The following is a 14,761-nucleotide window of genomic DNA, read 5'->3' on the forward strand; positions in this document are numbered from 1 at the left end:
CCACCATCTTATACAACCTCAACATAACATCCTAACACCTTTGTACAATTTCATGAAGATAGAGTCACAGAGGGATACAGCACGGAAACAGGCTCTTCGGCCCACTGAGAATATGCTGTCAAATAACCATGTACACTAATTGGGCAGATGGGGCTATTCTGACTTGGCTATTAGCTCATCTAGGAGAAAGAAAACATATACTGTATGGTCATAAAGAGAACATGCCATCTCCATTCAGAGAACAACTGAGATTGGGAATGAACGCAGATTTCTGGCACTATCTTCTACTCCGGTCACCACCACACCGCCCATATATCTAACACAATACATCTCCTGAATATGAAAGGACTGTGAGCTTGTAAGATATTTTCTCTCTATACATACGTGAACACTTCAAAGTTCTTTGTGAATGTAGCATCTCACAGCTCAAAACTGATCAGAACATAACATTAAGTGACCAGTTTCACTCAAATCATTTGATACTAATGATGTAAAAGTTACTGTGCGTGAGCAGGGTGATTTAGGAGGCCAAAATCTGTGCTGGAAATTCATTTTATTTACCTTTTTCTAATATTTTTATTAATTAATTTACATATAGGAATACAGAGTCCAGGAAAAATAAATATATCAACACATTATACCATATTGCATATAAAGACTCCTTACCCTATATTCATACAAGTTAATTAATTTGTAACATTGAAATGTAGTATTTTTATTATATTTTAGAAAATCTCATTTTATTTACAATGGTTTGGGCAATTTTGAGCAAAATACCTGCTCTATTCCAGGGGTCCCCTGCTCTACCCAGTGTAAGCTAGTGGAAACCTTAACAAGGTGGCATCCATTATCAAGGACGTCCATCATCCAGGACCTGTCCTCTTCTCATTGCTACCATCAAAGAAGACGTACAGGAGCCCGAAGACACACACTCAAAGTTTCAGGAACATTTTCTTTCCTTCCACTATCATTTTCTGAATGGACAGCGAACCCATGGTCACTACCTCACTACTTTTTCTCTCTTTTTGCACTACATACTTAATTTAATTTTTTATATATACTTCTGATTGTAATTTATTTTTTATTATGTATTCCAATCTGGTGCTGCTGCAAAACAATAAATTTAATGATATATGCCAGTGATATTAAACTTTATTCTAATTCTGATTCTGAAAGATAATATAGCATCTCTTTAACCTGCTCTAACACACACTGAGGGAGAACAAAAGGAAGGAAAATTTAAAAACCACTAAGCTATCATTATAGATAGATGACTGATATACTGTAAACTGAAAAATTGAGTTACTTGAAGTTATAGAATTCAGTATTAAATCCAGAACACTATAGCATGCCCAGATAGAAAATGAAGTGCAGTTCCTCAGCTTTACTTTGACATTGTTTAAATAAGGTATCTTTTAATCAATTAGACGGTGGGCCAAGCACAACATTCTAAAACATTTAGGGGTACCACAGTACCACAGCTGTTAGCATGTTGCTATTACAGCTCGGGTTGTCAGAGTTTGTTGTTTAATTCTAGTGTCCTCTTTAAGAAGTTTGAACGTCCTTCCTGTGAGCGCCTGGATTTCCTTCAGGTACTCTAGTTTCCTCACACAGTCCAAAGACGTACCAGTTAGTAGGTTAATTGGCTATTATAAATCATCCTGTGATTTGGCGAGGGGTAAATGGGTGGGTTGCTGGGCAATGCGGATTGTTGGGCTGGAAGGGCCTGTTCCACGTTGTATCTCTAAATAAAATAATTAATTATTTAAAAAAACATGAAACAGGACATTTTTACACCGGTGAAACAAAAAATGTGACACAAATCCACAAATGTGTACCAACAATTTCTGTCTTAACTGCAAGTCTATTCAGAAACTTGAAGCTCCCACTACAGTCCAAACTGAACAGACAGACACTGCATGCAGAACTCTGGAATGTCCAATTGAGGCAATCAGAGGCTCTGTCTGAACACTGCAAAAGTTTTATTAGCCTCCAATCAAATTTTACTTTCTTTCCCTGAGGACCCGCCACCCTTTAACCTCTGAACCCATTAAAGCCACTAATTCTGCCACCAAATCCACCTCTGGCTCTTCCACCTCGTCCAAAACCTCAACCATCACCACCACCATCACTGCATTGTTCTCTCTGTGACAGTGTTATGGCCACAGACCAATAGTTCCAAGGGAGAGAGGAATGAGGAATTCAATGGCAAGCAACAGGAAACTCAACTCTGCCATGGATGTTCCCAAGCCCAGCTGCGAATGGAGGAGGGTTGGGTATGGGGTTAGAAACCTCATCCCGTAAAATCCCAGTGATACAGAAATGCCAACAGAAGCTCCAAAGATCTCATCCCTGGGAGAGAAAAGATCTTTGCCTAGAAGATATATGAAGCCATGTAGTGGTAGTGGAAGCCAGGGCTGATCAACCTTCCATCGGCCCAGGACAGAGGACTCTGGCAAGCTGCTGTCAGCAGCACATGCCCTAGTAGGGGTGATAGGCTTAAGAAGAAGAGGCACAGGAAATTCAGGATTACTTACAATGAAAGATCTCGAGACGTGCCAGCATGTCTTTTGGTCTTAACCTCCATAGGAAGATATCGGATATTTGAATACTCTCGGTCCTTTATTTTGCTTCTCTGGAAAAAGCAATATTCAGATGCCTTAAACATCAGTACAGTATCTACCTCTTTACAAAGCACTTGGCAATTTTCATCTCCAATTTAGACATGGATATCTTGTTTTAGTTTAAAGTGTATTTAAAGATTATTTTTAATTGTCACATCTACATTGAAACATACAGTGAAATGTGTCATTTGGGTCAACGACCAACGCAGTATAAGGATGTGCTGAGAGTAGCCCATGTCTCCAGCACCAACATAGCATGACTACAACTCACTAAGCATAACCCATATGTCTTTAGATTGTGTAGGAAACCGAAGCACTTGGAGGAAACCCACTTGTTCATGGAGAGAACATAGAAGTACCCTACAGGCAGTGGCGAAAATTGATTGCCCTAATCTCAAATAATAATGAGGCAGCCTGCAGAGAAGAAGTCATCACCCTGACACAGTGGTGTCAAGAAAACAACCTCTCCTTCAGTGTCACAAAAACAAAGAAGCTAGTTGTGAACTACAGGAGGAATGGAGACAGGCTAACCCCTATTGACATCAATGGATCTGGGATTGAGAGGGTGAAGAGTTTTACGTTCCTCGGCATAAACATCATCGAGGATCTCATGTGGTCTGTACATACTGGCTGTGTGGTGAAAAAGGCACAACAGCGCCTCTTTCACCTCAGATGGTTGAAGAAGTTTGGTGTGGGCCCCCATATCCTAAGAACTTTCTATAGGGGCACAATTGAGAGCATCCTGACTGGCTGCATCACTGTCTGGTATGGGAACTGTACTTACTTGAATCGCAAGACTCTGCAGAGAGTGGTGTGGATAGCGCATTGCATCTGTAGATGTGAACTTCCCACTATTCAGGACATTTACAAAGACAGGTGTACAAAAAGGGCCTGAAGGATCATTGGGGACGTCAGTCACCCCAGCCACAAACTGTTCCAGCTGCTATCACCTGGGAAATGGTACTGCAGCGTAAAAGCCAGGACCAACAGGCTCCGGAACAGCTTCTTCCACCAGGCCATCAGACTGCTTAATTCATGCTGACGCAACTGTATTTCTATGTTATATTGACTATCCTGTTGTACATAATAGTTATTATAAATTACTGTAAATTGCACATTGCACATCTAGATGCAGATGTAACATAAAGATTTTTACTCCTCATATACATGAAGGATGAAAGTAATAAAATCAATTCAATTCAGATCACTGGCACTGTAAAGTATTACGCTAACTACAGCGCTACCATGCCAACCTATATCTAGCTCTTGTTAAAGGTGCACTTAACTGATTGACCACAATACAATGAGTGAACAAAGAGAATTATCATCATTGGCTTCTCTTACTTGAAATTTGTTGTTTTGCACCATTAGTAGAGTGCAAAGATATAAAATAATTATATATTACACAGTCTGTATTGCTTAACTGTTTCAGTTATTTAGTTTACTACTGTCACAAAGGGCAGAACAAGAAGATATTTATAGATCTGAGATAGATAAGATACCAGTTTTTAATCACTAATAACACGAGTGAACTTTTAGGCAATAAATATAAAAGGGCACTACCCCCTCCAGCATCGAGGACATCTTCAAAAGGCGGTGCTTCAAAAAGGCGGAATCCATCATTAAAGATCCCGAACACCCAGGACATGCCCTCCCCTCATTGTTACCATCAAGGAGAAGGTACAAGAGCCTGAAGACACACGCTGAACAATTCAGGAACAGCTTCCTCCCCTCCACCATCAGATTTCTAAATGGACAATTAATTCATGAACATTACCTCACTATTTTTTGCTTTCTTTTTGCACTACTTATTTAAATTTTCATATCTATTTCTTATTGTAATTTATAGGTTTTGAAAATCATTATTATGTATTACAATGTGCTGCTGCCACAAAACAACAAATTTCACAACATATGCTAGTGATACTAAACCTGATTCTGATACTGAAACACAGGCATCCACGAATCCATTTATGCTTTACACGAGCTTCAACTCACAGTTAGCATTGGTATAAATTTAAGCTTTGATCCTGACTGAATAGCAGGTTTTCTCCAAGTTCTTCAAGAAAAAATGTTACGTTGTGAAAGAGATAAAGGATTTTCCAAGTAATGAGGAATTACTCTCATTGTTACAATATGTTTTGGGACATCCAGTGGGTATTAAATGGAATAATTACCTGTTCTTCCTGTAGTCTCCTCTGCACTGTTTCAATATACTGCTGTACAGCCATGTATATGAACTTATACTGAGCCTCAGTTTGTACCATTCCTGATCGCTGTTTTCGTACTATTTGAATCGTTTTTGGGATGTCTATATCACAGTCCAAACCTAATGAAGGAAAGTAATTGCATATTGATTAAAATAAAGTTCTTAAGAAGGTTTACAGTTTAAAGAGACATATTATAGAGACAAACGCAATCCCTACTGGATTATTATCTAATATACACAAACACAAAACATTGGCAGAACTCAGCAAGTCAGGCAGCACCTACAGAGAGGAATAGTCAACATTTTGGACCGAGACCTTTCAGCAGAACTGGAAAGGAATGGAAGAGATGCCAGAATAAGAGGGCGGGAGCAGTAGAAGGAGTAAAAGTTAGCTGACAGGTGAAGCTGGGTGTGGGAGAGACAATGAAGTAAGAAGCTAGGAGGTGATAGGTGGGAAAAGTAAAGAGATGGAGATAAAGGAATCTGATAGGAAAGGAGGGTGGACCATGGAGAAAGGTTTATCTACCTTTATTGTTTCTTACCTTGTCTGCTGATGTCAGATATTAACATATCTATGACAATTATAGTTCCTGTTCTCCCTATTCCAGCACTGAAAAAGAGAAAATAAAACCTGTTAAATAAATATGAAAAATTATGTGGAGAATATCAGACTGCTGACTTTGGAGTGGAGTTCATATGGAGGGAATATGAAAATGGGGAATGCAGGTTGAGTTTTGGGTTAGTAGACAGATAAGTCCACACATTTCCATAAATCTATAAATAATTTTTTTTGTAGTTGCAAAAACAGAAAATAACCAATTTCTGACAGAGTACTCTTTCTGGAATACTTGCAAAATTTGAGACTGAAAGAGCTCAGAGTTCTGTAAGAATTGGGTTTAGAGATTTAATAAATCAGCCATAATGAGCCAAATGGACTAATTCTGTTCCTATGCCTTATGGTTTTAGAATTAGAATCAGGTTTATTATCATTGGCGTACATTGTGAGATCTGTTGTTTTGCGGCGGCAGTACAGTTTAGAAGAATGGGGGAGGGATCTCATTGAAACCTCTCAAATGTTGAAAGGCCTAGGCAGAGTGGATGTGAAGAGGATGTTTCCTATATTGGGGGAAGTCTAGGACCAGAGGGCACTGCTCGGATTACAAGGATGTCCCTTTAGAACAGAGATGAGGAGGAATTTTGTTAGCTAGACAGTAGTGAATCCATGGAGGCCAAGTCATTGAGTGTATTTAAAGCAGAGATTGATACATTCTTGATTAGTAAGGGTTACAAGGAGAAGGCAGGGGAATGGTATTGGGAGGGATGGCAGTGTAGACTCGATGGGCGAAAAGGCCTAATTATGCTCTTATGGTTTATGGTCTTAGGACATTCATCAGCAATAAGTTACTTTTTTGGATCTCACTTATTTATACCGTTGAGGCCAAGCCAAATTTTAAAACGAAACTGAAGAAGAAGTTTTGTCGTAGTTTAGTCAGGTAGTCAGATACCGTTGTTCTTTCATAGAGTCACAGAAAAGTACAGCACAGAAACAGGACCTTCAGTCCATCTAGTCCATGCTGAATTATTTAAAACTGCCTAGTCCCATCGACCTGCACCAGGACCATAGCCATCCATACAATTACTGCTATGTATCTAACCAAACTTCTCTTAAATGTGCCACGTTAATAGAAAGTATTTTTTTCCAGAGAGGAATTCTATGATTTCTAGGTTGAACTCTGCCGCTTAGGAGATTCAACCAGGCACTTCAAGCTCAAGTTCAAGTTTGTTGTCATCTGACTGCACATATATATAAAACAAATGAAACAACATTCCTCCAGACCACAGTGCACTCACAAACATGTATCACACACAGCACAAAAAACAAAATATTACCATAATAAAATATAATTTAGAATGCATGTAGTGCACAGCATGTGTAAACCGAAAGCAGTAAAAAGCTCGCCTTCATGGTGATGAGACCTCGGCGGTGGCAGGGTATTCATTAGTCTCACAGCCTGAGGGAAGAAGTTGTGACCCAGCCTGGCAGTCCTAGTCCCAATGCTCCTGTACCTCCTTCCTGACGGTATTGGGTCAAAGAGATTGTGAGATGGGTGGTAGGGATCCTCAACATGCTTGGGGGCCTTTTTCAGCAATGCTCCCAGTCAATATCTCAAATTTGGGGGACAGAGACCCTGGTGATCTTCTTGGCTGTTTCTATTATCCAGCTGCAAATCTATATTTTCTCTTTGATATGCTTTCCATGTTGCAGACATCAGACCACGTGGTTCCAAATGACAGTGAGCAACACAGAAAGATGCTGGGGGAATTCAGCAAGTCGGGCAACATTTGTGGAGGGGAATAAAACAGCTCTCCTTATTTCCAAATCTGATGAAGGGTTTCATCCCAAGACATCAACTTTCTATTTCCCTCCATAGATGTTGCCTGATCTGCTGAATTCCGCCACCATTTTGTGTGCGTTGCTCTGGATTTCCAACACCTGCAGAATCTCTCGTGTCTCCACTGAGCATTCGCAGCACAGCTGATTTTGCTGGAGCACTGTGATTTTAAAGCTCATTAGGTTCTCTTTAATTTATTTATTCACTTGCTCTCCTTTGGAGCACATCAGCAACCCCAGCAGATTCCAATCGCCATTCCCAGCTCACAATGCTTACCTCATCACCTAACCCAGCACACCCTGAACTCTTAACTCCTAAGCTACTGAATACTGAAAGGTAGAGTGGACGTGCAGAGGATGTTTCCTATGGTGGGGGAGTCTAGGACCAAAGGGCACAGACTCAGAATAGAGGGACTTCCCTTTTGAACTGAGATAAGGAGGAATTTTTTTTTATAGCCAGAGGCTGGTGAATCTGTGAAATTTGTTGCCACGGATGCTTGTGGGGGCCAGGTCTTTGGTAAATTTAAGGCAGAGATTAATATGTTCTTGATGAGTAAGGCAGTTAAGGGTTACTGGAAGAAGGCGAAAAAACTGGGCTGGAAAAAAATATAGCCGCAATTAAATGTCAGAGCGAGCTCAATGGGCAGAATGGCCTAATTTTGCTCCTGTATCTTCAGGTTTTATCTCTCAAAGCCCAGGCTTTGAATTGTGTCAATCTCTTGATCTAACCACACCCTCCCCCCTTCAAAATTTCCCTACTTGCAGACCTCCTTCAAACCTAATGACTGACTTTCTGACTCAGACACTTTCCTTGCCCCCCACCCCAATGTCACACTGACTGTACTCTGACTGAGTGATGCTCCCCAGTGAACAAGCAGCAGCCAACTCCTCTCTCTGGTCTGATTACTGTTGATCAGCTCACTTCCCCTTGCTTTGAACTGATTCTTCCATTTAAAGATATTAACATTAACCTTGTGTAGAGTTGCTACACCTCCTTCAGATTTGCACCCCATCTCCTGTTCCTTTATAAGCATTGTTTAAATGTGCAGGGAAAAGCTTTTACTGTTCAGCGGCAGTCAATGCCTGGGATCTCAAGTACTACAGAATTCTAAGCAGCTTTCCAATATGTGATTCACTCTATAATGAAATAGATCTTAATTCCAGTTTTCAGTCAATTACTAACGATGAAATAAAAGATGTGCTTTTTTTGGTCACGTACATAGTGGTGGGGTGGAGAAACGTACATCTCTACCAAAGGAGGTGTAAGGCACTCCATCCCTCCGCTGGCCAGCAGGTTACCCTTGAGCAAAGTGTAACACCTGCTTAGCTTCATCACCCCCCCCACCCCCCCACAATCAGGATCACGTGAAGCCATGGGAGCAGGTGGTGGATGGTCGTGTGAGCAGCTGGTGCACATCACATGTCTTGTTATGTGACCACTGACGCCAGGTAGACAATCTCTGAAGAGTATTGATAATGGCTGGGGTCACCCATCTTGTAAAGGCACCACCCAGAAGAAGGGCAGTTCAGTAGAAAAAAATTGCCAAAAACAATCATGGCCATGGATATAAGGAAGACCATGATCACCTATGTCAAACATCATGGCCATAATGATAATAGGCAGCATCTATGGAAAAGAGTAAACAGTGGACGTTATGGGCCGAGACCCTTCCCCAGTCCTGATGAAGGGTCTCGACCCGTAATGTCATCTGTTTTCTCTTTTCCATAGCTGCAGCATGGCCTGCCAAGTTCCTCCAGCATTTTGTGCATTATTTTGGATTTCCAGCCGTTTGCAGATTTTCTCATAATGATGATGATGACACAGAGACAATGAAACATACAGTGAAATGCATCATTTGCATCAATGACCAACACAGTCCAAGGGTGTGCTGGGGGCAACCCCAAGTATCATCATGCTTCCAGCACCAACATAGCATGGCCACAACTCGCTCAGCCTAACCCACACATACTTTTGAAATTCGTACTTTTGAACACCCAGACAATAGTCATGGAAAGAAAGTACAAACTACTTACAGACAGCAATGGGAGTTTAAGATCAATATTCAAGACTCAAGATTGTTTATTGTCGTTCTTTACTACATGAGTGGGCACCATGATAGTGTAGCGGTTAGCGTTATGTTCTTACAGCTCAGGTGTTCCAGAGTTCAAAGTTAATTTCCAGTCCCATTCTGTAAGGAGTTTCTGTATGTGCTCCTGTGGAATGTGTGGATTTTCTCCGGGTCCTCTGGTTTCCTCCCACAGTCCAAAGATGTACCGGTTAGTAAGTTAATTAGTCAATGTAAACTGCCCTGTGATTAGGTCAGGGTTAATCGGGGTTGTGAGGTTGCTGGGGCAGCATGCCTTGAAAGGTGTATTGCTAAACAAATAAATGAGTGTGAAGGAGAGCAAAATGATTGTTACTCTGGATCTGCATTAAAAAACACACAATAAGCATAAAAAACACCATAAAACACAATAAATATTACTATATAAGCAATCCTATAAAACAAAATGTATAAGTAACTGTTATACACATAAACACGAGAAAACCTGCAGATGCTGGAAATCCAAGCCACATACACAAAGTGCTGGAGGAATCAGCAGGTTAGGCAGCATTGATGGAAAAGAGCAAACAGTCGATGTTTCATGCCAAGACCCTTCTTCAGTCTTAAGGAAGGGTCTTGGCCCAAAAAGTGGACTTTTTTCCGTAAACACTGCTTGACATGCTGAGTTCCTCCAGCATTTTGTGTGTGTCATATACACAGACTGATTATAGTGGTGGTGGGGTTGGTTAGTGGGTGGAACTGTTGATCAGCCTGATGACTTGGGGGAATTAATTGTTTTTGGGTCTAGGAGCCCTAGCCACACCCTTCCCCATGGGAGGGAAGAGAAGATGGTGGCGCGACGCAGCTCGCAGCGGCCACTCCAGTGATGTTTGTTATTTGTCAAGTAGGGTGCCGTGCACAATCCTGATTTGATGGAGACGGACGTGAGAGCACGGAGGAAGATCTGGTGAAACTTCTGAAATGCCTGCTTCGCTGCTGCTGCTACTGTGTTGTCCAGAATCTCCGGAGGGGAAGGCCCCGAGTCCTCGACTTTGCTTGTTACTCAGCGGCCGGGGCGGGGTTGAAGCACTTGGCAGAGGATGGTGCTCGGAGAGGCTGTGTCGGAGGTGCTGGTTGGAGGCTCGAAGTTTTCGGATGGACTCAGAGTCCGCTGGGGTCGGGTGCTTCCAATGGCGCTGCACCAGCAAGTTTGCAGCGCTTGGAGGTTCATGGCAGGGAGAGTTTCTCCCCTTCTGCTGTCTGCGTGAGATGATGACGCTATTGGGACTTCGAGACTTTTTTTTACTGTGCCCATGGTCTGCTCTTTTTCAAATTATGGTATTGCTTTGCATTGTTGTAACTATATGTTATAATTATGTGGTTTTGTAAGTTTTAGTCTTGGTTTGTCTTGTGTTTCTTGTGATATCATTCTGGAGGAACGTATCATTTTTTAATGCATGCATTTCTAAATGACAATAAAGGAGGACTGAGTGTCCTCATAATCTAATCTTCTGATTGCTGGTAATGTAAAGGGTGATGCTAACCACTACACTACTGCACCATCCCGTTATCCTAGAAACTACTGCTGTCTGTATGTTGAGCTGAAGCTATATTCAGTGGTCAATTTACAGTAATCCAAAGGCCATTTTGCAAATGATTCAGATACCTGCAGTGCACTATAATGGGCCCAGTGTCTGGGATACTTTGCTGTGTTCTGTTTACTTGGTCCAAGAAGCTTAATACTCCTCCTGGTTCGTTGGGAACCCCGTGGTCAGGCCAGCTGAGGTACTGATAGTGCCATACGTGCCGAGGACGTTCATTCTGTGTGAAATAAAATCATCAAATGTTAGTATATTTTCACTTTCCTAGTCCCTACTGTAACTCTACCATCAGCAGCCCTAAACCTGGTTGCAAAAAGAGGAGGGTTGGGCATGAGACTAGAAACTAGAAACCCAGAGCTCTGGCAATACCAACAGAAGCTCCAAAGACTTTATCCCTGGGAGAGGAAGGATCTTCGAAGATGGGCCACACCTGGGGACAACTTGAAAGACTGGCCCAGGACAGAGATGCTGTTGGTGGCCTATGCCTCAGTAGGGGGTGACGGGCTAAGAAGTCCGTGCTGTACTATATCAATAGCAGAAGATGCTGCCTTCTCAGCAGTATGTAAACTACTGGTAACCAAAAAAATACAATGATAATTAAAACAATGACTATTTCTTAGTTTCTAATCTCTAATTTATTTAGAGATGCAGCACCATAACAGGTGCTTCCAACCCAACGAGCGCACACCACCCAATTACACCCAAGTAACCAAGTAACTACCGCCCCGTATGTTTTTGGAATGTGGGAGGAAAGCGGAGCACCCAGACGAAAGACATTCAATCATGGGGAGAGGGTAAAAACTCTTTACAGACAGTGGCAGGAATTGAACCCGGGTTGCCAGTGCTGTAATAGAGTTATGCTAACCACTACACTGCCATGACACCTTTTTTTTTAAACCTTTCAACAAATAAGAAATGCTGTGCATGATCAATCAATAATTTGTGTTAAAATTTTTCCTACACATAAAACATTTTATGGGTCTTGTACTAGAGACCAATATTGACATCATTAAAATATTATTGTATCACAATGTGCTTACTACTGTGAGAATTTTTAATTCACAAATTGGCAAACCAGTTCAACAAAGGGTCTTTGACCTGAAATGTTAACTCTGCCTCTGTCTCTCCACAGATGCAGCCTGACCTGCTGAGTATTTCCAGTATTTTCTGGTTTTAATTTGCTTGCAACAAGATTTCATTAACAGCATAACATAAATACTCAGTTAATGTCATTCTTGTAATATTAAGCTGAGTAATTGGTCTGAAAACAGAAAAAACTGCTGCTTTTTCTTCAATGGCAAGGTGCAATGGCATCCACCTACACTGAAAGACAAAGACCTAGGTCTACCATCACATCTTAAGTGAAAACCTACAAAGATATAGTTTGTGCAGATTCAATACATCATCTAAAACTTTGACAAACTTCTATAGATTCACCCAATATTCCACTGAAACATCTTAACTGGATTTGTAGAACCTAAAACATTCCTGTGAAGCCACCTCAGTCTCAAATCCCTTACTGGAAAGTTTCAAGCTTATAATACTCTGGATGAAATTCTAATCAACTGTAAGCTCAAAGGAGATGTGAGGGGCAAGTTTTTTCCATACAGATGGTGGTAGAGGCAGATACATTAGGGATTTTTAAGAGATGTTTAGATAAGCATATGGATAGGGCGTAGGATTTAACATAATTCATGTGGATAGTCAGAGGCTTTTTCCCAGGGCTGAAATGGCTATCATGAGAGGGCACAGTTTTAAGCTGCTTGGAAGTAAGTACAGAGGTGATGCCAGGAGTTTTTTATGCAGAGAGTGATGAGTGCGTGGAATGGGCTGCCGGTGACGGTGGTGGAGGCGGAAATGATAGAGTCTTTTAAAAGACTCCTGGATAGGTACATAGAGCTTAGAAAAATAGAGAGCTACGGGTAACCCTAGGTAATTTCTAAGGTAAGGACATATTTGGCACAGCTTTATGGGCCGAAAGGCCTGTATTGTGCTGTAGGGTTTCTATGTTTCTAACTCAGGGCTTCGGAGTTCAGAGTTCAATTTCAGCACTGCCTGTGAGGAGTTTGTACAGTATGCCCTCCCCGTGAATGTATGGGTTTCCTTCGGGTGCTCTGGTTTCCTCACACAGTTTAAAGAAGCACCAGTTAGTAGGTTAACTTTGGTCACTGTAAATTCTCCTGTGATTAAGCTATTGTTAAATAGCTGGGCTGCTGGGCAGTATGGCTCATTGGACCAGAAGGGCCTGTCTGTGTTGTATCCCGAAATAAATGTGAGGGAAATGGAAGGCTTGAGCATTGTTTTGTCACAAGGGGGGCACTGGGAGCCGACCCAAATGCAAGAACAGACACTGAAGTACTAGGAACAGGACAAGGTTTATTAAGAAAGCAAGGGGAATCAGGAAGAAACGACGCTGGACATGGACACAGGCTCTGGACGAGGCATGGACACCGGGCCTGGGCTAGGACTAAGACTAGGAAAGCGGGACCAGGACACAGAACTTGGAACTAGGAACCTGGGCTAGGACTCCGAGCCAGAGACTGGACAGGGACCCAGAACCCGGGTCTTGACTCGGGCTCGGATCCCGGATCTAGGCAAGGACAAGACGTGGCTAGGCTACAGGAATGGACGTGGAACTCCTGCACAGGACAAGGCACATGGACAGGACGAGAACACAAAGCCTTGACTTGGACAGGATGAGGTTCTTGGACTAAGCTTAGACAAGACGAGGTTCTTGGATGTGGTTTGGACTAGACCAGGCTCTTGGACGTGGCTTGGACTAGACCAGGTTCTTGGACGTGGCTTGGACTAGACCAGGTTCTTGGATGTGGTTTGGACTAGACCAGGTTCTTGGACGTGGCTTGGACTAGAAGAGGGACTCCTGGACAGGACGAGGGAACTCCAGCACAGGACGTGGCTCTTGAACTAGGTTTGTCTCGGCTCTTGGACTTGGCTGGGTTAGGCTCTAGGGTACAGAGCCGGGACTCCTACTTGGGCTCGGAGCCACCGAGACCCTTCTAGGACGCAGGGCCGGGACCCTTTCTTAAACGCAGGGGCTGGGATGCTTTCCAGGACGCAGGGCCAGGATCCTTTTTAGGACGCAGAGCCGGGATGACTGCTGAGGATATTTGCCGAGGCAACTGCCGAAGATACTTGATGAGGTCGCTGCCGAGGATACTTGACGAAGATTCTGACGAAGTGGCAGATGAAGGTTGCAGGCGAGGTAACCGTCGGGGATTCAGAAGGGAGGGGAAGGGAACAGTCCAGCAGGGAATCCTTGGTTTGCAGAGGTATTTATGTGCCAGCCCAAAACGAGAATTAAGGCACCCAATGAAACAAGTGAAAACAGGAAAACCTGGAATAAGGATCGATGAACCAGACCATGAACTGGAATGCGGATTTCAAGGGCCGGACCATGACATATTTAGGCAGAAGGGATTAGTTTAGTTAGCAATTTGATCACCAACTTAATTGGTTTGGCATAACATTGTGGGCCAAAGGCCTGTTCCTGTGTTGTACTGTTCATCATTCTATGTTGTATGTTCTAATTGCATAGTTACCCGGTCTAGTCGCATAACCTCCAGGTCTCGTACAATATAATCTTGTGCCATGCGTTCTTCCAGATTCCGTACAGATATCATGCCATACTCTGTTGATGTTTTGACATCTGGCCAGTAGCGAACGCATTTACACTGCAAGAAAGAGATAATGAAGAATAATAGTGCAATACTCAAACTCCGACAACAAAAATATTCATAATGTATGAGCCGATTTGAAATAAATCCTCTCTTTCTGAAGGATGTTAGGGGCTTTGCTACGCATGCAATGGAAACAGGGCTTGTTTTAGTATTACTGCTTTGTTGCTCAGTAAAGCGTACTAATTACTTCAA

The 14,761-nt window shown here is 42.4% G+C and overlaps 1 protein-coding gene across 4 annotated transcripts in view; it reads right to left on the reverse strand.

The window, feature by feature from the left end:
* ptpn11b (protein tyrosine phosphatase non-receptor type 11b) overlaps nt 1–14,761 on the reverse strand; it is a 149,349-nt gene that overhangs the window by 10,916 nt on the left and 123,672 nt on the right. For all 4 annotated transcript variants that reach the window (XM_072245378.1, XM_072245377.1, XM_072245375.1 and 1 more), the window contains exons 10-14: nt 14,432–14,563; nt 10,937–11,091; nt 5,376–5,443; nt 4,802–4,953; nt 2,538–2,635 (exon numbers count right to left, since the gene is read on the reverse strand). In XM_072245378.1, the coding sequence (XP_072101479.1) occupies nt 2,538–2,635; nt 4,802–4,953; nt 5,376–5,443; nt 10,937–11,091; nt 14,432–14,563 (605 nt within the window). The remainder of the gene's footprint in view (nt 1–2,537; nt 2,636–4,801; nt 4,954–5,375; nt 5,444–10,936; nt 11,092–14,431; nt 14,564–14,761) is intronic.

This window comes from Mobula birostris, chromosome 27 (assembly GCF_030028105.1).
Source record: "Mobula birostris isolate sMobBir1 chromosome 27, sMobBir1.hap1, whole genome shotgun sequence".
NCBI lineage: Eukaryota > Metazoa > Chordata > Chondrichthyes > Myliobatiformes > Myliobatidae > Mobula > Mobula birostris.